Source organism: Asterias rubens, chromosome 1 (assembly GCF_902459465.1).
Source record: "Asterias rubens chromosome 1, eAstRub1.3, whole genome shotgun sequence".
Taxonomy (NCBI): domain Eukaryota; kingdom Metazoa; phylum Echinodermata; class Asteroidea; order Forcipulatida; family Asteriidae; genus Asterias; species Asterias rubens.
In genome coordinates, this window is record NC_047062.1 from 2,017,544 (window position 1) to 2,038,549 (window position 21,006).

Genomic DNA, 21,006 nt, shown 5'->3' on the forward strand with positions numbered 1-21,006 from the left:
AAAATTGAGCCCAGGAATGACGCATTAAACTATTATTTACTACATCAGATACACACAATGCGTTTTGCAATTAGTAACCAGCAGGCCGGTATCTGGCGTTATTCACGAGCCTCTGAAGTGTGACGTCATAAAAAAAAATATGCTCTGGCTACCTAACGTTAATTTGCGGGGTTCACCAGGGTCAGCCCTAATTTTTTGAGTTGTTCATTTGTGGCTGACAAAGGTGCATGACGTCACGACGAAAAACTTTTCCAATGGCCACCATTTTGTTTGTTATTTAATTCAGCGGGACATTTTTCACATGGTTTGACACTTATTTTCACACCTTTTCAGTGACTTTGTGGGCAGTTGTATTATTTTGTTTGAAGACATGTACTCTTCTGTTACTGCAGGTTTTTTTTATATGAAAATAATTTCGTGAATCCACGAACAGTTTTAGACGAATGCATGCACAGAAAGTAGTTCTGGTCGGCTGTCCCAAAATGCATTGTGTAAATTAATAATGGAGGAAATTGGCGTTCGATTAGCTGATGTCCAAGGGCCGAGCACACCGGGGTCGACCCGGACAAGCTAAGCAAAACCAAAAACACCCACTGATTTATTTGAACTTTACTTTGGTCTGCTGCCACCTAGAGTCTCAAAGCTCTAAACGATCATTTATCATCTACACCGCAGGACGACATGAATTAATAATGACGTCAACAGGCAGACTGTGCAAGTCTCGCGCGGAAAACGCATGCGTGAATATTATTAGCATGGGAAGGGTCTATTCAACATTTCACTATTTCAATTAAACATGCACAAAATCTTAACTGACAACTTTTTCTCTTGTTTTCCCCCTTACTAGGAAAAGTAGTAAAACTTGTACGGTCAGCTAGACTTGGTTCAAGACGGCCAATCCATTGATTCTCGTCGCTTCTCGTTATGATTAGCAGTTCCGACTTAATTGTTGAAACAGGTATTGGTGGTTTGTTTTGTTTCTTTTAGATCTTAATTGTTTTATTAGCTGTTCCGACCTACCGTCGGAACAGGTGTTGTTTTCGTCGAGATTTTTATTATTTTTTTAATTATTATTCTTTGTTTCCGCCTAAAACCCCATAGCGTTTGTACAGCGTTTTTGTTCAGGCCCCTACTCCTAAAGTATGAGGACAAAATAGTTAAATCATATATCAAATTGAAGCTTAGAACATAAGCTTTACTCTAACAAAAAAGTGTAAAAATTCTTCATTAATTAACCACGTGGTCTTCATTTGAATTTTTTATTTGTAAACTAAATGCAGTCACTTTCATGTTATTGTGAAATATTCTCTTTGGTAAATGCCATACAGTATGTACCTATCATGAGTTGTGACTTCTTGAGATGAGTCTAGGCGTTTGAACATAACTGGATGCAGTCACTTCCATGTTATTGTTAAACATTCTCTATGGTAAATGCAATTCAGTATGTACCTATCATGAGTTGTGACTTCTTGAGAGGAGTCTTCTCAAGTCTCTTTTTCTTGTTTTTCTACATACGTTCTGGACCACAGCGCAGTGTCTGTTTCTTTGTTTCCTAACCGAGTTCTGGACTAATATGCTTTGTAAACGAAGGCTTAGGGTTTTCGTTTAACGAACGTGCGTATAATAGGGGTTTTTGACGACGACGACATACCATGGTGTCCACAGAATTACACTAAACTTAAACAGTTTGAAGATAATGACAGTTGAAAGCTTCCCTTAAAATATTACTTGCTGTGGTGTTGTAGTTTTTGAGAAATGAGTGAAAAAATGTCAAATTTAGACTCCGAGGTGTTTTCTTTGTGGACTAACGTGCGTAATTGAATAGAGGTTTTTGACGACGACGACGTCCTCGTCAAAAACCCCTAAAGGCATCTAATACTACATTTCAACCCTACTTAATAGTTAAAGGCGTTAGCAGTTCATATTTAGTGACAATGTTCGCAAAATCATGATACGAGAATTATTTCGCCGGATCATAATCCCCTTTGTTGATATACATGCATGTTAACCCTGTGCAATGCGTTGGCTCTCATAGCCTAGTGTGGTCATCAGCCGCGCTTACTTCACTGATACATGCGAGTTCGAATCTGCGCACGGGAACAATATTTTTTTTATCCCCCAAAACTAAAAAAATATTTCTTTTTGTAATATTTAAGTAAGATTCTTATCTTTATATCGATAGTGTTGCCTTTTCTTTTTCTCAATTGTTAGCCCAACATAACATGTGTGCATGCATGACACGATGATGTTTGAAAAACACAGTAAGCGGAAAATGGTGATCATAAGCGCAGAGTTTGGTGGTTAAGAGTTCTGTGAAATCAAATCGTACTAGATCAAACATCAAACCACCGACCCCCAAAAAATGTTAAAAATCGTAGTTAATTAACCACGTGACCCATATTTGCATATTTAATTGGGAAATCTTTGTAGCACCATATCTCAAGAAGTAAACTGCCGTTTTTAGACTGTTTGTAGTTAAAGACTCCTTGGAGATGGGAGATTAATTTTGAAAAACCGTGACCTCAAGTTGACCTCTACTTCCGGGTCAACCCAAAGTGTGGCAATATCGATTTTCAAACTGTTCTCAGTTAGAGACTCCTTGGGCATTGGAGATTAGCCTTAGGTTACCATGACCCCATGTCGACCTCTACTTCAGGGTCAGCCGGAAGTGGCACCATAACTCATTCAGCATTTTCTTCTTTTTTTCAATGATAGACTCCTTGGTCATTTTAGCTCATAATCCAAGCAAAAGAACACGGAACAGCTTTGTGTTTGTTCACAAACACCTAATGTCTAGTTCTACATTTGTTACCGCCTGAAATTTCTTTGGTCCTAATAATATCCTTATGTGTAACATGAAAAAATCATATCCTGCTTTTAATATTGCTCCCTGTATTTAATGCCTATGGATATTTAAATCTTTCCTACCACGAGACAAAACTAGTCTCAACTCTGCGAAATCCACCCCTGTTCAGTTTTAGAGTCAGTATCAGAACAAAGTTTAGCTTTAGGTTTCGGCACATTTTAAAAAACATTTTTAGTAGCCGAAATAACGGCATGTCAATAAATTGTGAAGGGTCTTATCACATCCAAGGAAGGTCAGACCCACTTTAAGCTTTGAGCGCCTAATCGTTGCAAAAGTACACAGAAAAACTTTGTTTGTTTACCAACACTTTACTTATAGTTTTATCTTACATATCTGGAAAACTTGAATTAATTATAAAATTGTTTTTGTATAATAATGTTATTGTTTTCTATTAACTTCTCCAGTATTTAGTGACAATTCTGCTGGTCGCGATTTGTCAATTATAACAAATGATGAAAAAAAAAACACTCATAGTACGCTGGAGATACATTTCGCGCTAGGCTACTAGTGCATCCCACTGCTTTAAACTTAGAAACATACTCACTTAAGTTTATATCCTTCAAGTTCAACTGAAGGACTTAACTAGATCTGCTAGATGAAACAATATCGTTGGGAATTATTGACATTTATTCATCTTGGATTTTGATAGTGCATTGACGATTGCCGATTTTGTAGTTACTATTAATTTTTTCAAATTTTGTTTATTAAGTATGTATACTGTTAATTTGTGTATATTCTTATGGTTTTTTTGTTTAATGTAAAATCTGTTTATCCTGACTGTTTGTATTTTTTTTAAGTAATGTTAAGTAGGATTTGAAACTTTGCATGGTGGAGATAAGATATAGATAAGATATAGATATAGATGTAGATATATAATGTTGTCCCTTTTTGATAACACAGGACCATAATGTAATACAGCTCTTGTGCTGATTTTTGAATCCTGTATAAGATCTTTAAAGGCAGTGGACACTATTGGTAATTACTCAAAATAATTAATAGCAAAAAACCTTACTTGGTGACGAGTAATGGGGAGAGGTTGATGATATAAAACATTGTGAGAAACGGCTCCCTCTGAAATGACGTAGTTTTTGAGAAAGAAGTAATTTTCCACGAATTCGATTTTGAGACCTCAAATTTAGAATTTAAGGTCTCGAAATCAACCATCTAAACGCACACAACTTTGTGTGACAAGGCTGTTTTTTCTTTCATTATTATCTTGCAACTTCGACGAACAATATTGAGCTCAAATTTTCACAGGTTTGTTATTTTATGCCCGTGTTGAGATACACCAAGTGAGAAGACTGGTCTTTCACAATTACCAATAGTGTCCAGTGTCTTTAAAAAAATAAATAAATAAATAATTATTAACAATATCACATTGTCATCAGAAGGTTAAAACTGAAAGACAATTACAAGATAAAAACTTCAGAAGTTAAGCAGACAACAAAATAAGCAATGTAGTTGGAAAATAACCAGTAAAACAAAAATGTAAAAGAACAAGAAATGGGAAATAATTATACACAATACACATACATGTAAATTTGTCTGCCTCGAATCTGTAAACATTTAATTAAATGGGGTCGAAACGTCAGGCCATTAACCCTTTTTTTTTTTGCATTTTGTTGTTTGCATCTATGGTAGGCTATAAATGAAAAAAACAATGAAAAAAAAAAAATAAATAAATAGATGCACAGGCCTATGGTCCTTTTGGTAAGTAGTTATCAACATCTAAGTATGTTTTCTCAATGAAACTTTAGAAGACTGTAATGTAAAAAAAAAAACCATCATGATCAAAAAGTTGGCGAAAAGTAGAAATTTGGCATGAAACCTCGAAAAACCATGCTTCGACCCCACGGTATCAACTACCGTTACGTACCGTGCAGTATAGTATCGTGAATTCAGAGCGGGCCGGTGCTTGCGTAAAGAGCCTTGGACAAGATTAACGAATTGTGATTTATAGCGCCGTGCCAAAAATGATTATTAAGACCAAACTTATAATAGACTTCCTATAAACTTGTGGGTGTCACTATTGACAAGAAACTTTATTGCCAACATTATTGATGACTGGTGATTGTACAACTACATGTTTTGATTTCAGAGTAGCTGCGGATCTGTGGGTAGTGCATGAACGGAATCATGTGATCGATTGTCTTGCTCAAAAGCATGTACATTGCACTACAATGCCCGCTTTTTAGTACATTGAAAAATATAACTTTGAATAACTTTAAATAATGACTGAAGAATTGTTGGTTTCTTGGAAATAAAATGGTTGTTATGTGAATCGAATCTCTTAGTGTACTTTTTTTTCTTAAACTTAAAACAGTGGGGTGGATTTCACAAAGAGTTAGGACTAGTCTTATCTCGAGTTAGGACCAGTTACTAGTCCTAACTTAGGACTAGCTGTACATTTTTGATATCTCTTAGGTCCTAACTCTTTGTCGAAATCGACCCCTGGACACATTTGTCAAAGACCAGTCTTCTCACTTGGTGTATCTCAACAATAATTATGCACACAAAACCTGTGAATATTTGAACTCAATTGGTCGTCGAAGTTGCGGTATAGGCCAATAACGGAAGAAAACACACCCTTGTCACTCGAAGTTGTGTGCTTTCAGTGCTTGATTTCGGCACCTCGAAATCTAATTCTGAGGTCTCGAAATCAAATTTAAATATTTTATGACAAATTACTTCTTTCTCAAAAACTACGTTATTTCAGAGTGAGCAGTTTCTTACAATGTTTTATACTTATCAACAGTCCCCTGTGACTCTGTTCCCCATTAGCATCGGCCGGAGGAGATTGACTCACAAGAGGGCGCTGTTATTTATTTAGATGTGTGTCAACAGAGGGCGCTGACGTAGTTATTTAGCGTAGTGTAACGCGATAAGTGATTGGCCTGATATTTCACCGATAACGAAGATTGACGAATCAACATCATCGTTATATTTTTTCTGTCAACCTCACGATTGTGTACGGATTCTTTGGCAACGATAAAAATGGCGATCCACAAAAAATGACGAGCGTTGAATTTTGACAACCAATTTCACTGCGAAAAACTGAATTCTGCACATCAGTTATTCTGTGACATTGGGTTACACTTAATCTTTTCGTGTTGGTCGTGGCTATGACTCCAAGAAGGTTGAAAATAGTCCTAATTTTGAGTGGGAAAAAAGTAAACGTAAACAAGTAAAAGTTGACTGAGGTCCGAGTCCGACCGAGACTGCCGAGACGAGAAAATTAATTACGATCTCTGACTGATCTGTGTCGCATTCCTCCTAAAGCCTAGGTATCATGAAACGTAACTTACATTAATTGACAGCTTGGCACAGCTTCCATTACTTATTCAATGGGATGGCTACCATCACTACTTGGGCTTCCCGTCATCGATGAGAAACAAAACGGGACGAACCGTTCGCGGTGTTATTGAGTTGTTTGAAATGTTTGAACTTGACTCCTTGAGCTTCTTGAAAAGACTTGAGTTTGAATTGTTGAAGTTGAAGCTCATCTGAATCTGATCACGATGTCTGCAAATACCAACAAGAGAGGTTTGTAAATTGTATTATAAACAAATACAACATTTGTAATTAAAAATTCTGACTTCACTTTGAAGTTTAAATTTTAATTTTGAAATAGAAATAGAAGGTTGGTCGATTTTATTAATCAATAATCGATCAACTTTCTATTTTTATTAAATTACTACTAACTACATGTGAGGGTTGCACTAAATACCGACAACTCACGACCACTCACGACAACTCACGACAACAATTTTTAAATTCACTTTAAACAGAAATCGGTCATATACATGTACTAACTATCATGACCGATAATGTCAAAATTTAAAATCAAAGTTACTGGGTCTAGTCAAGGTGCGACTGCAATGGTGAGAACATGTTGTTGAGTATCTGCTGTTGTTTTGCCTGGACACCGTGTACTACTGTTGAATGATAATAAAACTTGTTTCTGATCGAGATTGCTGAAACACGCCCCGTGACATCGATGCCTATACTTAGTAAAATTGTCCTGACTCAGTTTTTCAATAAAATTTCCAAAAGCCTAGATGGCCTACAATCTCGGCCATATCTCGTATGGCCCCCCTGCCCTAGCCCACCTTGTTGAGCTGTTAATGGCTCCGCTTTTAACATCGGTCTCATCACTGTGTTACGTGCGCCTAATTCATTACAATGTCAAAAAGGAACTAAGGCACGACAGAGACATTTGACAAGGAAGAGTGAAACCTAAACCAGCGATTATATTCACGATGATAATTTATTTTACTCAAACAACAATATTTAAAGCAATAGAACCATAAATAATGTACATGGCAGATTTAATACAATTCAAATGAGAGACCCTAAGATTATAGCTACCGGAAGTTTGATGACTGGGTTTGATGTGCTGGTTACACGGTGCCTCTTCTAAATTGACGTCTGGCACTAGATTGGTACATCTGGGGAGAGCCTCAAACCTGGCATGGGTTTAGGCCATCTAGGAAGAGCCTCAAAACCGGGCGTGGGTTTTAGGCCATCTAGGAAGAGCCTCAAAACCGGGCGTGGGTTCTAGGCCATCGGAGCGCAAGAACCGGGTGGTTCAAGCCATCAACTTGAAGGAGAAAGAGCACAGTTTTGACCGACTGTCTCTGTGCAAGAACCGGTTGGTTCAAGCCATCAACTTGAAGGAGAAAGAGCACAGTTGTGACTGACTGTCTCTATAACTGGAATATGGCTGAAACACCAATACTGGACAATGGTGTGGCCGACGGTTGGAGTGGTGACACCCATCAATGTATGAGTGGGGCAGAGCCCCTGGCTGACTCAGTGGTGGCGGAGTGATGAGTGTAACCCAGCAAGAGGCATACCCAGTATTTTATAGGCTAGAAACATCACACAATGCAGTGGGCAATTATACTAAACATTGTGTCCACTGCACATTAATAATAAGTTTGGAGTGTCAACACATTAAGGACACAATGTTACATTATGACCGTTGCATAACATCTAACAATACACATTGTGAAACAGACTGACCTGTTTTGCCAAATACCACAGATGTTCTTAAAGACCAACAAATATGTCATAACAAAAGGAACAGGATAAGGGGGAGAGAAAGCCCATCTGTAACAACTGTCACCATTACAGTGATGAGACCGATGTTAAAAGCGGAGCCATTAATAGCTCAACAAGGTGGGCTACCCCTGCCCCCTTTCAATGTTGGTTCCTATTGCCGATCGTCTTCTGAGTTACAGTCTACATTGAGTGCACAGGAAGTGCACAGGGAACTGTTTTATGTAAAGTTAGGAATGGGTGGCCTAAGCATTTTGGCCGGGATTGTATATTAAAAAAATCATTTAGATTTCAAATTTGTTGTGGCAAAATAATACTCCTGAAGTATAAAAATGCAGATTTTGATCTCTTACAGTGTATAGTTTACCCCAGCCAAGCAACAATTTGCAAGGCCCCATCAAAGGACATGTGTCCCTGAAGAGCAGTCGTAAGTATTACACGCTCTCATTTGTGTTTTAAAACATATTAGTTTAACCTTCTGATTTGATGTCATACCGCAGCCATCTTAGAAGTAAAATGGTGATGAGACAATAAAATATACTGTTGTGTAACAAGCAGTGCACAAGTTTGTAATGAGATGAGAAACCGCCTAAACATCTCTTCAATACTTGTCTTATTTATTTTCAGCTTAAACTGTTCTGCCATCTTGTCGCTTCTATTATGAATTTGTTGTGTCATGTATGGTGTTCATCTGTCCTTTTTGTCTGTCTGTCTGTCTGTCTGTCTGTCTTGTTTTCTTGTCTGTCTGGCTGTTTTTTTACAAGCTTATGCTTACCAAAATGGCCCTGCACTCTATTTATTTGTTTACTCTTACTTAAAGAAATGTTTGCTTTGCTCCGTTATACATGTAACTGTTGATTATTCTTTTAAGAGAGTATGGAATTAAATGTATCCTTGAATTGAATATCACAAGCTGGACGGCCATCTCAAAGTGAGAACTTTACTGACTCAGCTGATTTGGGATGTTGACCCAAATTAACTGCCACAACAAGGGGCAAGTTGCCAGCTACTTCTTGGGCTGAAACAGGGTAACCCCCTTCACAGTCCGTAAGGATCATAGAGCTATATATATTGACTAGAGCGCTAACTTGCTCTGCGTTTTGAAGCCACCCTGATGTGTTGTGTGGCTACAGAACATTTTTAATTTTAAGAGAACACACATTGCCGCGATTTGTTTACATTCGGCGTGTGTGCTTACCTACGCGACTGCCCTTTCGCGTACGTCTGCGCTTCGATAACCGTAAGTATACGCGCCTTTTAAACATGACGCACATGACGCTCGCAGTTTGTACGCTCATCAGCAGATTGTGCGTTTACATTTGCTGCATTTTTTGGTTCGATGACACAAAGAAAAGAACAAATGCACTATCATGCAAATAGCCGTACAATTGCCGTACAAAAATTCAAGCTTTTGTATTGGTTTGTACATAAACATGGATGCGCCAACACGGCTTCAAAACCTTAGTGCGTGTATAATGAGGTGTTAGAGCGCTAGTTGATAAGAGCTCTATGGTAGGGATACATGTATAGGCAAGGGTATCATCCACTAGGAGCCTGGCTGGTAGAGCAGAATGCATTACCTTCCCAACTTTATATGAAGCAATAATATGGTTTTAGTGCCTTACTCAAGGCAGGAAGGGCATAAGTGTGAACACCAGGACTCGAACCCACACCTCAAATGCTTGTTGGTAATTTTTTTTCCTATAGCTTTTGCATCCACTTGTACCAGACTCAGTTCGCAGCATCTTGTTCAAGATCAAATGAATGTTCATTACAAGAACCTGAACAAAGCAAAATGTAAGTATTCAGGGGTGTAGACATCACAGTCGAACTGTTTGTTATAATAATAATAATAATAAAAGTGACTCTTATATATAGATAGGGGATTCCCTTAACTTGGTTTTCCAATTGCCTGCCACTGAAGAATTTCTTTTCCTGTAGGTTAAAAGGCACTACCTTGTTATGATTTTTTCAAAAAAAATCTCAGTGCATCAAGTCATTACTGGCATTTGGCCAGCAGACTAGTGTTAAGGGAGAATGCTGCTGCTGTTTGCATGCAGCCGGTTTGCACAACATAATTTTGACTTGAGAATTCTGAGCCATCAAGGCAAGTTACAGTACAGGTAGGATTTCATGTACCATAATTGGTCAAAGAAGTTAAACTTACATATATGGTGTTTCTCAACATTTATTTGATGACTTTTATTTTGTATTTCTTTGCAGCTCGTATCGATTCAGGTCAACCGAGGTCAATGACAACAAGTGTGAAAAGTAAGAAAATATCACTTTTTTAATGAATGTTTTTATGTATGGGACTACACTTTTCATGTTTACCTGATGAATAAATAAATCTAATCTAATCTATATTGACTCGAATTCTATAAAAAAAAACTATAGAAATTCTATACAAATTTCTATAGAAAAGGGTATAGAACCCTTGTAAATAATTTCTATAAAATTTCTATACAGAATATATACAATATCTATACACATATCTATACAAAATCTATACAATTTCTATACAATTTCTAAAGAAATTCTATACAACCTATAGAGTTTCTTTAGAAACTTTTCTATACAATTTCTATAGACATCTATAGCAACCTCTATAGAATGTTTAATGAAATGTATATAGATATGTATAGAGTTCTATAGGGCAGTGTATAGAGTTTTATGATGGTCCAATCGTGGTGGGCTAATTACTCATTAAAATTGAGATTACACAATTACAAATTCAAACGCATCTAACGTTTATTTTAGTCAATTCGCTCAGTTAGCAGCTTGGGTTTTCAAAAATCAGTACAAAATCTATTAAAGAAGACTTTCTCTTTAGAGAAATTCAGCGCTTTGTAGAATTCTATAGGACATTTTCTTTACTGCAATATAGCACTACAGAGAATTCTATAGAACATTAATGTCTTTACTGCAATAGCACTACAGAGAATTCTATAGAAAATTTTCTTTACTGCAATAGCACTACAGAGAATTCTATAGAGAATTTTCTCTATAGAGATTTTGCCTTCACATTTCTATAGACATCTATAGAAAAAAATTATTCTATAGATTTATTTTTGCCTTTCTATAGATTTTCAGGATTTCTATAGAGCTCTATAGAGCTCTATAGACCCTTCTATAGAGTTCTATAGAACTTTTTTGTAAGGGTATAAATTTCCTCTGATTGATTGATTGAACAGCTTGTTACTTAAAAGTGGGCTGTGCGACAAGCAGCTCATTTTCGAAGAGCTCGTCATATTTTGTATAATTTTTTTTATCAACTTACTGCTGTAGCCACACCTTATGCTTCATGTTTCTCCTGATATTTACAGAGCGTGACCAGCTGAGGCGGGATGCAATGATCAAATCTCAGAAGGAATCTTCACCATCTAGGCCTAGTTCTAGAGCTAGTTCTAGAGCAACTCCTCGACCCGACTCGGCAAGACAGGGATCACCTAGTAGGCAAGCCATGGATAAGGTATGATTGTCTCTTATGCTCTGTCATTTATCCTTGAGATATTCAGCTCAACCGTCAGGGGTTTACCTTTCATCTTTTTAAGTGAGCAGAACTAGTCCATCCTTTCTCTGGTCCTTATTCATAAATGCTTTTTATTGCCCTAATGATCTGCTACAATGTTTGCTATCTTCCTGGTATGCAATAAACAATTCTGATTATTGAGTCTCAAAACAGGATCCTTAAAGAAGCATTAACAATCAGTTAATTCAGTTAATTGAGGCCTTAAAAAATGGATTAAATATGCTGTGTGATAAAGGCAGTGGACACTATTGGTATATATAGGATTTGAGGCATTGCATGGTGAGGTGTCAATGGTAGAGTTTGTTCTTAGAGAACTGTCTTGCTTTATTCTACTGTCGCGGGGTAGATCTGTTCGGTTGTTTGGGAGACTTCTCAGTCCTGAAAAGATGTTACACTATTCGTACTTACCAAAAATAATTATTAGCATAAAACCTTATTTGATAACAAGTAATGGGGAGCTGTTGATATTATACGCTGTGAGAAGTGGCTCCCTCTGAAGTAACGTAGTTTTCTTGAAATCAAGCATCTGAAAGCACACAACTTCGTGTGACAAGGGTGTTTTTTCTTGCATTATTATTTCACAACCTCGACGACCGATTGAGCTAAAATTTTCACAGGTTTGTTAATTCATGTATAATGTTGAGATACACCAAGTGAGAAGTCTGGTCTTTGACAATTACCAATAGTGTCCACTGTCTTTAAAGTAACATAAAGTGTGAGTGAGTATAGCTGTTTCTCCCACTCATTTTTGGTCTTAAATTTTATTCAAGGCGGCATTGAAAGGGTTTAAGTTGACTTTTTTTAAATGTGCAGCCCTGAAGAGGCTCCTATACGTGTAAGTCTGTCTTAAGACTCTGGTTGGTAGTGGTTCATTATGATAAAGATGTGGTTCATTCTTTTTGACTCCCACAGAGTTTCACATCGGAAGAGCTGAATCACCTTGCAACCAATGGACACTTATCGCCAAGCCCATATAGTCAGCGTATCGGCACGACACGCTCAGCTCTCGATTATCGATCCCAACCAGATGGTTTCAGAACTCAATCCAGGCTCAGCGAGAATACCAAATCACTCCGTTTTAAAGATACGGAAGGACCAAGGCTCACTGAGAGTAGCAGGTTACGCTCGTCAAGGCTCGACCAGACCAAACCGGCATCCGGGGATATACTAGATAAGATGCCGGACCGGTTCTCATCGCCCGGTAGACCGCACACACCAAGGACACTCAATACAACGGTCCAATCGAGGCTCGCACAGTCCAATAACTATAACAAGCCCAAGAAACCAGTTGCAAAATCACGAAGACAGAATGAACATGAAAATAACGACATCGAGTATGAAGAAACTCTGCAAAACTATGAAAATGGGTAATTATTCATTAGACTTATACTATAAGAGGCTCGGGTTTGTCTCCATGTTCCTGGTCTGATCAGCTGCATATTGTGCCACAGCACCTTGTAAACCGTTACATGGTGCTATAAAGGAATAGGTGTCTTAAAGGGAAGGTACACGTTGGTAATTGTCAAAGACCAGTCTTCTCACATGGTGTATCCCATCATAACCATAAAATAACAAGCCTGTGAAAATTTGGGCTCAATTGTTCATCCAAGTTGCGGGAAAATGATGAAAGAGAAAACACCATTGTTGGACGAATTTGTGTGTTTTCAAACAAGAATAAAAGACTTTGGCTAGAATTCTTTTATTATTTTAGTGTGAAATTACCTCTTTCTCAAAAACTAAGTCACTTCAGAGTGAGTCATTTCCCACAATGTTTTATACTATCAACAGCTCTCCGATGCTTGTTACCAAGTCAGTTTTTAAGGTAATATTTGTTTTTAGTAACTACCAAACGTGTACCTTCCCTTTAACGTAGTTCCACATACTTTGCAAGAAAAATACTGAGTGCTTTGATACTGGTTGGCAAACTAGGTAACATAGGGGGCTAATGGTTATGTGTCACTTATGTTTGTGCGTGTGTCTTCCTAATGCACACTTCTATGGCATTTGCCAACCAATAGTGTCAGTATACATGCTTGCAAGTACTTAGTAATTTTATGGGAAGGGCTTATGGCTTCACTCGGAACGAGATTTTGGTGGGTTTGGGGCAACCGGGGGACGGAAAAGTTCATAAATTCACACGATTTCAAATCAGTGCTTTTACCAATGGACTTCTCTTTTTAAGCTGCTTCTTTATGTCTATAAATGCTCCCAGGGTCTTGCTCCAAATTATCTTTTCCCCTTATATACCCCTGGCAGAGAAGGTCTGTGGTCCTCCTCTGATAAATCCCTTCTCTGTGAGTGCTGGCCTACTCAATCTGCCGGCTCCAAGTCTTTTTCTCTGGCTGGACCAAAGGAACGGAACAAATTACCTAAGTTCTTCAGGGAATCTTCTTCAACTGCAATCTTCAAGAAAACTGCCTTTTCAGTCGGCCTCGTCATTAATCCTTGTATTATTAATTCTTTCTTTTTTTATTTTTTATTTTGTATTTCTTGTCTCCTTGTAATTTTCTGTTATTGTAAAAATACCTACATTATTACTATTATTATTATTATTATTATTATTATTATTATTATTATTATTATTATTATTGTTATTATTATGTCATTAGGCTGGAGGAAGATGGTGATCCTGAATCCTATAAACGTAAGGCAGATCATATGATGTGGCTGGAGGACCAGACTAGACGAGTAGAATCTCTCCATCTAGAGGATCTTAGAGACGGTGATGATGACCTGGGTCAAACAGGAGACATCAATTTAACGAGGTCACATCAGAGACCATTCTACAGGTACGTCTGCCTTTTCTATTATTATAATTTTCTTTTTTTACGCAAGTCGCCTTCGAACAAGGCCTGAATGCCACTTCAACTTTACGAAGTAATCATAATTAAGTGTCTTGCTCAAGGACCCAAGTGTCACGGCCTGGACTCAAACCCATGCTCAGCTGATCAAACACCAGACCTTGAATCTGGTGCTCTTAATCGCTTAGCCATGACATTACACGACGTGCAGCAAGGCCATATTACTTCTTATTTAGCCTTCAAGAAAGACTCTGCTTGGGAAAAAACGTCACAGCATTAAAGGAACACGTTGCCTTGGATCGGACAAGTTGGTCTTTGAAAAGCGTTTGTAACCGTTTGTTATAAAATGCATATGGGTAGAAAGATGTTTTAAAAGTAGAATACAATGATCCACACACATTTGCCTCGAAATTGCGTGGTTTTCCTTTTACTTTGCGAACTAACACGGTCAGCCATTTATGGGAGTCAAAAATGGCCGACCGTGTTTGTCAACGAGGTAAAAGGAAAACCACGCAATTTCGAGTGATACTTGTGTGGATCATTATTTTATACTTTTAAAATATCTTTCTAATCATATGCATTTTATAACAAACGGTTACAAACGCTTTTCAAAAAACCAACTGGACCGATCCAAGGCAACGTGTTCCTTTAACTTTTGTTTGCATTACTCTAGTTCCTTTTGTTTGCATTACTCTAGTTCCTTTTGTTTGCATTACTCTAGTTCCTTTTGTTTGCATTACTCTAGTTCCTTTTGTTTGCATTACTCTAGTTCCTTTTGTTTGCATTACTCTAGTTCCTTTTGTTTGCATTACTCTAGTTCCTTTTGTTTGCATTACTCTAGTTCCTTTTGTTTGCATTACTCTAGTTCCTTTTGGTTGCATTACTCTAGTTCCTTTTGTTTGCATTACTCTAGTTCCTTTTGTTTGCATTACTCTAGTTCCTTTTGTTTGCATTACTCTAGTTCCTTTTGTTTGCATTACTCTAGTTCCTTTTGTTTGCATTACTCTAGTTCCTTTTGTTTGCATTACTCTAGTTCCTTTTGTTTGCATTACTCTAGTTCCTTTTGTTTGCATTACTTTAGTTCCTTTTGTTTGCATTACTCTAGTTCCTTTTGTTTGCATTACTCTAGTTCCTTTTGTTTGCATTACTCTAGTTCCTTTTCTTTGGTAAGCAGCTTGTTATTTTCTCACTTCTCATTTTGATTCTGGTCTCGTACGCACACATCAAGTTTAGTTTAGTCAGCTATTGTATATATCTCCATTTATAAGGGAATAAAAGGGTAGCGACGAGTTCTGTCACGGCCGTTTAAAGGCAGTGGACACTACTGGTAATTACTCCAAAAAATTATTGGCATAAAACCTTTCTTGGTGACAAGTAATGGGGAGGGTTGATAGTATAAAACATTGTGAGAAACGGCTCCCTCTGAAGTGCCATAGTTTTTGAGAAAGAAGTAATTTTCCACGAATTTGATTTCGAGACCTCAGATTTAGAACTTGAGGTCTCGAAATCAACTATCTAAACGCACACAACTTTGTGTGACAAGGGTGTTTTTTCTTTCATTATTATCTCGCAACTTTGATGACCTATTGAGCTCAAATTTTCACAGGTTTGTTATTTTATGCATTTGTTGAGATACACCAACTGTGAAGGCTAGTCTTTGACAATTACCAATAGTGTCCACTGCCTTTAAAACAGGCACTGACCCTGCAAGGTTTTAACTGGCCGTTAAGGAACAAGTCACTACTCTTTGAATCCCATTCATAAATACCTTTTTGGTTAAAAGGCGTAATAAAGTAAGCAACTCTGTAAAACTTATCCGTTTCAGCGTGCTTGAGCTCTGTATGTACATGTACGACGTCCGTGTGTTGCATTGTTATGATTGAGACGCCTATTTCCGACAGTTTCCGGTTCCGTTCGTGCGCGTGTAGTCTTGGTGCAACACGTTCTCGTTTTCCTTTCACACACAGCGCGGCCATCTCACCAACAGCGCCCGCATCGCCCGTAACAAGAAAAGTCTTGCACCAAGACGAGCGCGGAGTATCCGCTCACAACCAGTTATAAACACTGGTCATTTTCAAAGGTTTAAACACCCACATACGACGCGCTCTCCACCAATAGGAATAGCGAAACTGTCGGTGAGCTATTTATGAATGTAGAATTAAAACAATCAAAAGGTTGTAAAAACCAGTGGTAAACTTTGCCCTTAAAGGATCCAATGAAAATATTTTTTTTACAAATGCTTGCCTTTCTATGATTCAATAGGAATCCACATCGCTTCTCAAGAAAGAAAGTGTTGTAAATATTTCAGAGTTGAATGTTTTAATCATGTTATGATTATTGGTTGCTCCCTCATGTTTTTGTTTCTTTTTCAGCACCGGAAATCTGTCCAACCGACCCACCTCAAGAATAAGTAAAAGAATGAAAGATGAGTAAGTTAGATTTGATCTTGAATACTACAAGTAGTTGTCAATCATCATTTCTCAGTCATTAAAATCAAACATTTTCGTTTTAATCCTCTAAATAGCAATGTTCCCTCTGTTTGTGGTCTTAAAATTGATAAATGTTTTTCGTTTTTGTTTTACTTCAGGGAAGAGGAGCTGCTTTATTTAGAGTTTGTAACAGACGTAACGAACGATGTCTTGAACCGAGGCATATTTACCAACACTGTATTGAAGCAAGTGTTTGACTCGCACATCAATCGCAATAAAGACAGGCTGGATGTGGTATGTTTATGTGTTTTTTCAAGTTTTTGGGACAAATGATTTCTACAAATAGTACATTTTGCAATGAGCCTTGATGATATTTTCTCTGTGGCTGTATTCAATGTTTTTTTCCCCGCTCCTGAACAACCTGCTCCTGAACGGTCCATGTTTCGGGCACTCCTAGGGTAATCAATGCTTTTTACGTGCCGGGTCATCTCTTTGGAACAGCATCCCTCTTCAACTCAGACGAGTAGATACTAATATTTGTTAATTTGAAACACATCAAAATCTGATTCGGATATCATAGCTTCAGTCTTTGGTTATCTTTGTGTATTGACCCATTTCACCTGACGTCACCATCAGAAAAATCTTGAATGCGCCATACTGGTGGGCAATTTCACTGTTCGTTTTCATATATAACTCTATGCTGAGCGTTATGCAGTGAAGTGTGCATTTTAGGCTACGCGCCGTTAATACACAGAAACCTAACTGCCCACCAACATGGTGAGCGTGGCATTGGTCGCCGCGTGTTATGCGCGTGCAAGGGGTCAATAGAAGAGTTCTTCTTTTTGCACCAGGAATGTCATTCTAAAAATACATGGCACACTAATAATAGCAATAGTAGCGGCGTCTTATAATAGTGATAGTCAAGGCGCTTAAACATACAGTATTTTCCTGCAAGGTGTGTGGGACCACAATTTAATTACGAGACCTTCTCCTTTTACATAGCACACAATACGCTGCTCTAGAAATGTTCAATATTATTTATTTATTTTTTCAGGGCCGAATGCAACATCTTATGTCACAGCTTCAGGAAGATCTTTTCATCCCACAAAGCGACGATGAGGATGTGGAAGCTGGAGACCTTAACAAGACCTCAGGAGCCACATCGTGACCTTACAGCCTTAGGAACGACATCATGAACTCATGAAGGACATTGTGACCTGAGGGACATCATGACTGTACTTATGCAATTTCTTTTCTTAGTCCAACCTCATTTCTGTAATCTCGCAGTAGTAACGTCTCCTTTCCAGGGATAAGGGAGTTTTCGTTTTAATGACGGATGGTTCTGCGACGGTTATGATGACATTTGGCGTCATCTGCGCATGCGTCGGCTTTGAGGAAGGTCGTCCCTCAATTTCTATGACAGAACTTGGGATGAATCTTCTGTGTGCTGAAAACGACAACATTTGGCTGAAAAACCGTCGCAGGACCATACGTTGTCAAAAATGAAAACACCCCCCTGTGATGATAGGGGGACATAACGGTTTGCTGTTCATAGGAGCGAGGTTGTGTTTAGTCTTATACATCTCAGGGTTGGCCGGCTGGAACCATTCAGGGCCCAATTTCATGGCTCTGCTCACCGTAAGCAAAGAATCGGTTGGGATTTGAGTTACATACACATTCCAGAATAGTGCCTTCTCAGTCAATATATAGTCACCTAGAGTTTAGTTTTTTAGGGTGGCATGGTGGGGGAAGCTTACATCTGAGCTCCGCCTCGGTTTTCACTGGGGCAAAGGTTAGGGTTTAACCCTTGCTTCTTTGGTATTCCACTGCCTTATATCATCCGGGATCGAAATACAAGTTGTTAAAGGCACTGGACACTATTGGTAATTACTCAAAATAATTGTTAGCATAAAAACTTGCTTGGTAACGAGCAATAGAGAGCTGTTGATAGTATAGAACATTGTGAGAAACGGCTCCCTCTGAAATGACTTATTTGTTGAGAAAGAAGTTATTTCTCTCTAAAAAAATTGAATTGATTTCAATCAAGCACCTTAAACCACACAACTTGTGGTTTTTCTTCCATTATTCTCTTCGACTACCAATTCAGCTCAAATTTTGACAGGTTTGTTATATTATGCCTATGTTGAGATACACACAAGGAGAAGACTGGTCTTTGACAATTACCAATAGTGTCCAGTGCCTTTGACATGTTTGATACAAATATCAGGTGTGTGATTTCTCAGAAGCTTCCACAGCATGGAGTAAGTAATACATTGTAGCTCACATTGTCTTCAAACTCATGATGCACAAAGTCTGTAAAGTATGCTGGGCCCAATTTCATAGCGCTGCTTAGCAGCCAATTCTGTGCTTACTGTGCAATTCTAGTTTCATAGCACTGCCAACCGAAGCACACGAAGAGGCACGCTAACCTTCCGGTGCTTACCGCACGAAAATAAATGATGTCAGAATGCAAATTCATGGTTAATGCGCAATATGGCCGCCCAATTTTTCTGCTAACCTTTGAAATACGCTTGCACCTCAGCAAATTTTTCTGCTACAGTAAGCACGAAAATTTGCTTAGTGTAAGCAGCACTATAAAATTGGGCCCTGGTTTGTAACATTTGAGAGGTTCTGGGTCTATGGTAAGGAGGGGGAGGGGGCCCAACCCTCAAGCGATTTTCAGGATTCTTCATTCTTCAAATGTCATCCTTGAAATATATGTAACTTGTGTGTTTAAAGTTTAAACTGTTTGAAGTAAAGTGCCTTTAGTCACACTCTGTGTAGTGATGCTGTTGGAAGCGTTTTACAACTTTACAAGTAATAAGTAATATAGAAAGTGAGAAACAAGTTATGCAGTGTACCTGGGACATTTAGATCTAACAAGCTTGGAATAATAAGGGTTAGTCCCCTGTCACACAACCTTTGTTTCAGTCAGTCGGTTCACTCTATCATCACCAATAACGCCTAACAAATTTAAACAACATGTATTTTTGTAACAGAATATGTACAATTTTAAACATGCAACTAGTTGTGCACAGCCTCAATCATGGGTACACTTTTTTTTCTTTTCCATTTTATGAACAACATTTGAAAACCAATGATGTAGCAGAGTGTCAATGTCATTTATACATTTGCTGTGTCAATGATGAACAAAATTTGCTTGTGTTTGTCGAGTACAAGATCTTCAAGGAGTTACTCAGTATTTTTATCTGTTCTTTCTTTGGAACAAAAATTGTACCCTTGATTGTGGCTGTGCACACAGTTCTTAGTAGACTTGTGGACAAGTCGTTAATGGTCTGTCGCATTGAGATAGTTGAGTTGTAGCGGTGCTCTCACAGAACTGCTGGTTGCCGACTTCTACTCCTCATAAATTATAGTCTTTGAGAGTAGTCTCGCGGGGCCAGCAGTCTCACGAGAATACCGCGGGAATAGAGTCGGAATGCTATCACCGCCGCCAGACATTTGACTACTTGTCAACAAGTCTAAGTTCTTAGCTGAATATGTGTGCATTCCATTAGGGTATGCAATTGGTTGGGATGTTGTAATGCTTGAATATTGTATGTATTTTATGGTATTTTTGTGTGTGTTGATAAGTCCAACCATAGGACTTTCTACACGGTCCAACCAATGTACCCTGTATACCACAGTGCCATAAGTGTGATTCCAAATTGATCGTCTGGTTTACAGACTCCCGTTAGTGGTTAATGAATACACACAAAATGAAGTGAAATGAAAGTTATAGAAAAACTTCTGTTTTGCAACATGGTTTAAAGGTAGATATTTTTGCACAGGCTTCTTATCTTGTTTTTCTGCTGTTGCCGTATGTTTTATTGAGGATATTTTGTTTGGGGGGGGGGGGGGTTTCACAAAGTTAAAAGTTTTCAGAAATATATTCAATGATATAAATTATATGCAAAAGATAGTTCTGTTTTGTTGAGGATATTTTTGTTGGGGGAGGGGATGTCACAAAATCAAGAATTTTCAGAAATATATTCAACGATATAAATTATATGCAAAAGATGTTTCATATTGTTGCCATGCCTTGTACAGTGAATTCACACCACGTTGAAGTTAACACAGATTTTGCAAATGGTTTTTTTAATTTTGTATACGTGTACTTTAAAACGGGCAATAACTGACTGTGTGTGTGTCTAAGTTAATTAAGAGTAAAAACGCCTACTGCTGGTAGAGGTCTGCCTGTCATATTGTAATCGATATAGTTTTGATATGCGTTTTAAATAATCAATATAAAATATTGCAAAGAGTACACCGTTTTTATTTAAAAAAAATTATTTGTAATGCTTTGCTGTCAGAATA

General features: G+C 37.9%; 1 protein-coding gene across 1 annotated transcript; it reads left to right on the forward strand.

Annotated features, from left to right (window-relative positions):
* The first annotated feature begins 5,849 nt into the window (after positions 1–5,849).
* LOC117302185 (spermatogenesis-associated protein 7-like) lies at positions 5,850–18,609 on the forward strand. Its single transcript, XM_033786407.1, has 10 exons — positions 5,850–6,409; positions 8,283–8,354; positions 9,635–9,724; positions 10,151–10,198; positions 11,254–11,399; positions 12,372–12,826; positions 14,069–14,248; positions 16,633–16,689; positions 16,848–16,983; positions 17,744–18,609. The coding sequence occupies exons 1-10, from the start codon at positions 6,385–6,387 to the stop codon at positions 17,855–17,857; spliced, it is 1,323 nt and encodes a 440-aa protein (XP_033642298.1). The 5' UTR covers positions 5,850–6,384; the 3' UTR covers positions 17,858–18,609.
* Positions 18,610–21,006: the final 2,397 nt, after the last annotated feature.

What these genes read in the sequence shown, in the direction of transcription:
- LOC117302185 (XM_033786407.1), top strand. Translation starts at nt 6,385, where the DNA reads ATGTCTGCAAATACCAACAAGAGAG. An exon ending in CATCAGAGACCATTCTACAG is followed by an intron (nt 14,249 to 16,632) that starts GTACGTCTGCCT and finishes TTTCTTTTTCAG; the next exon opens with CACCGGAAATCTGTCCAACC. An exon ending in ATAAAGACAGGCTGGATGTG is followed by an intron (nt 16,984 to 17,743) that starts GTATGTTTATGT and finishes TTATTTTTTCAG; the next exon opens with GGCCGAATGCAACATCTTAT.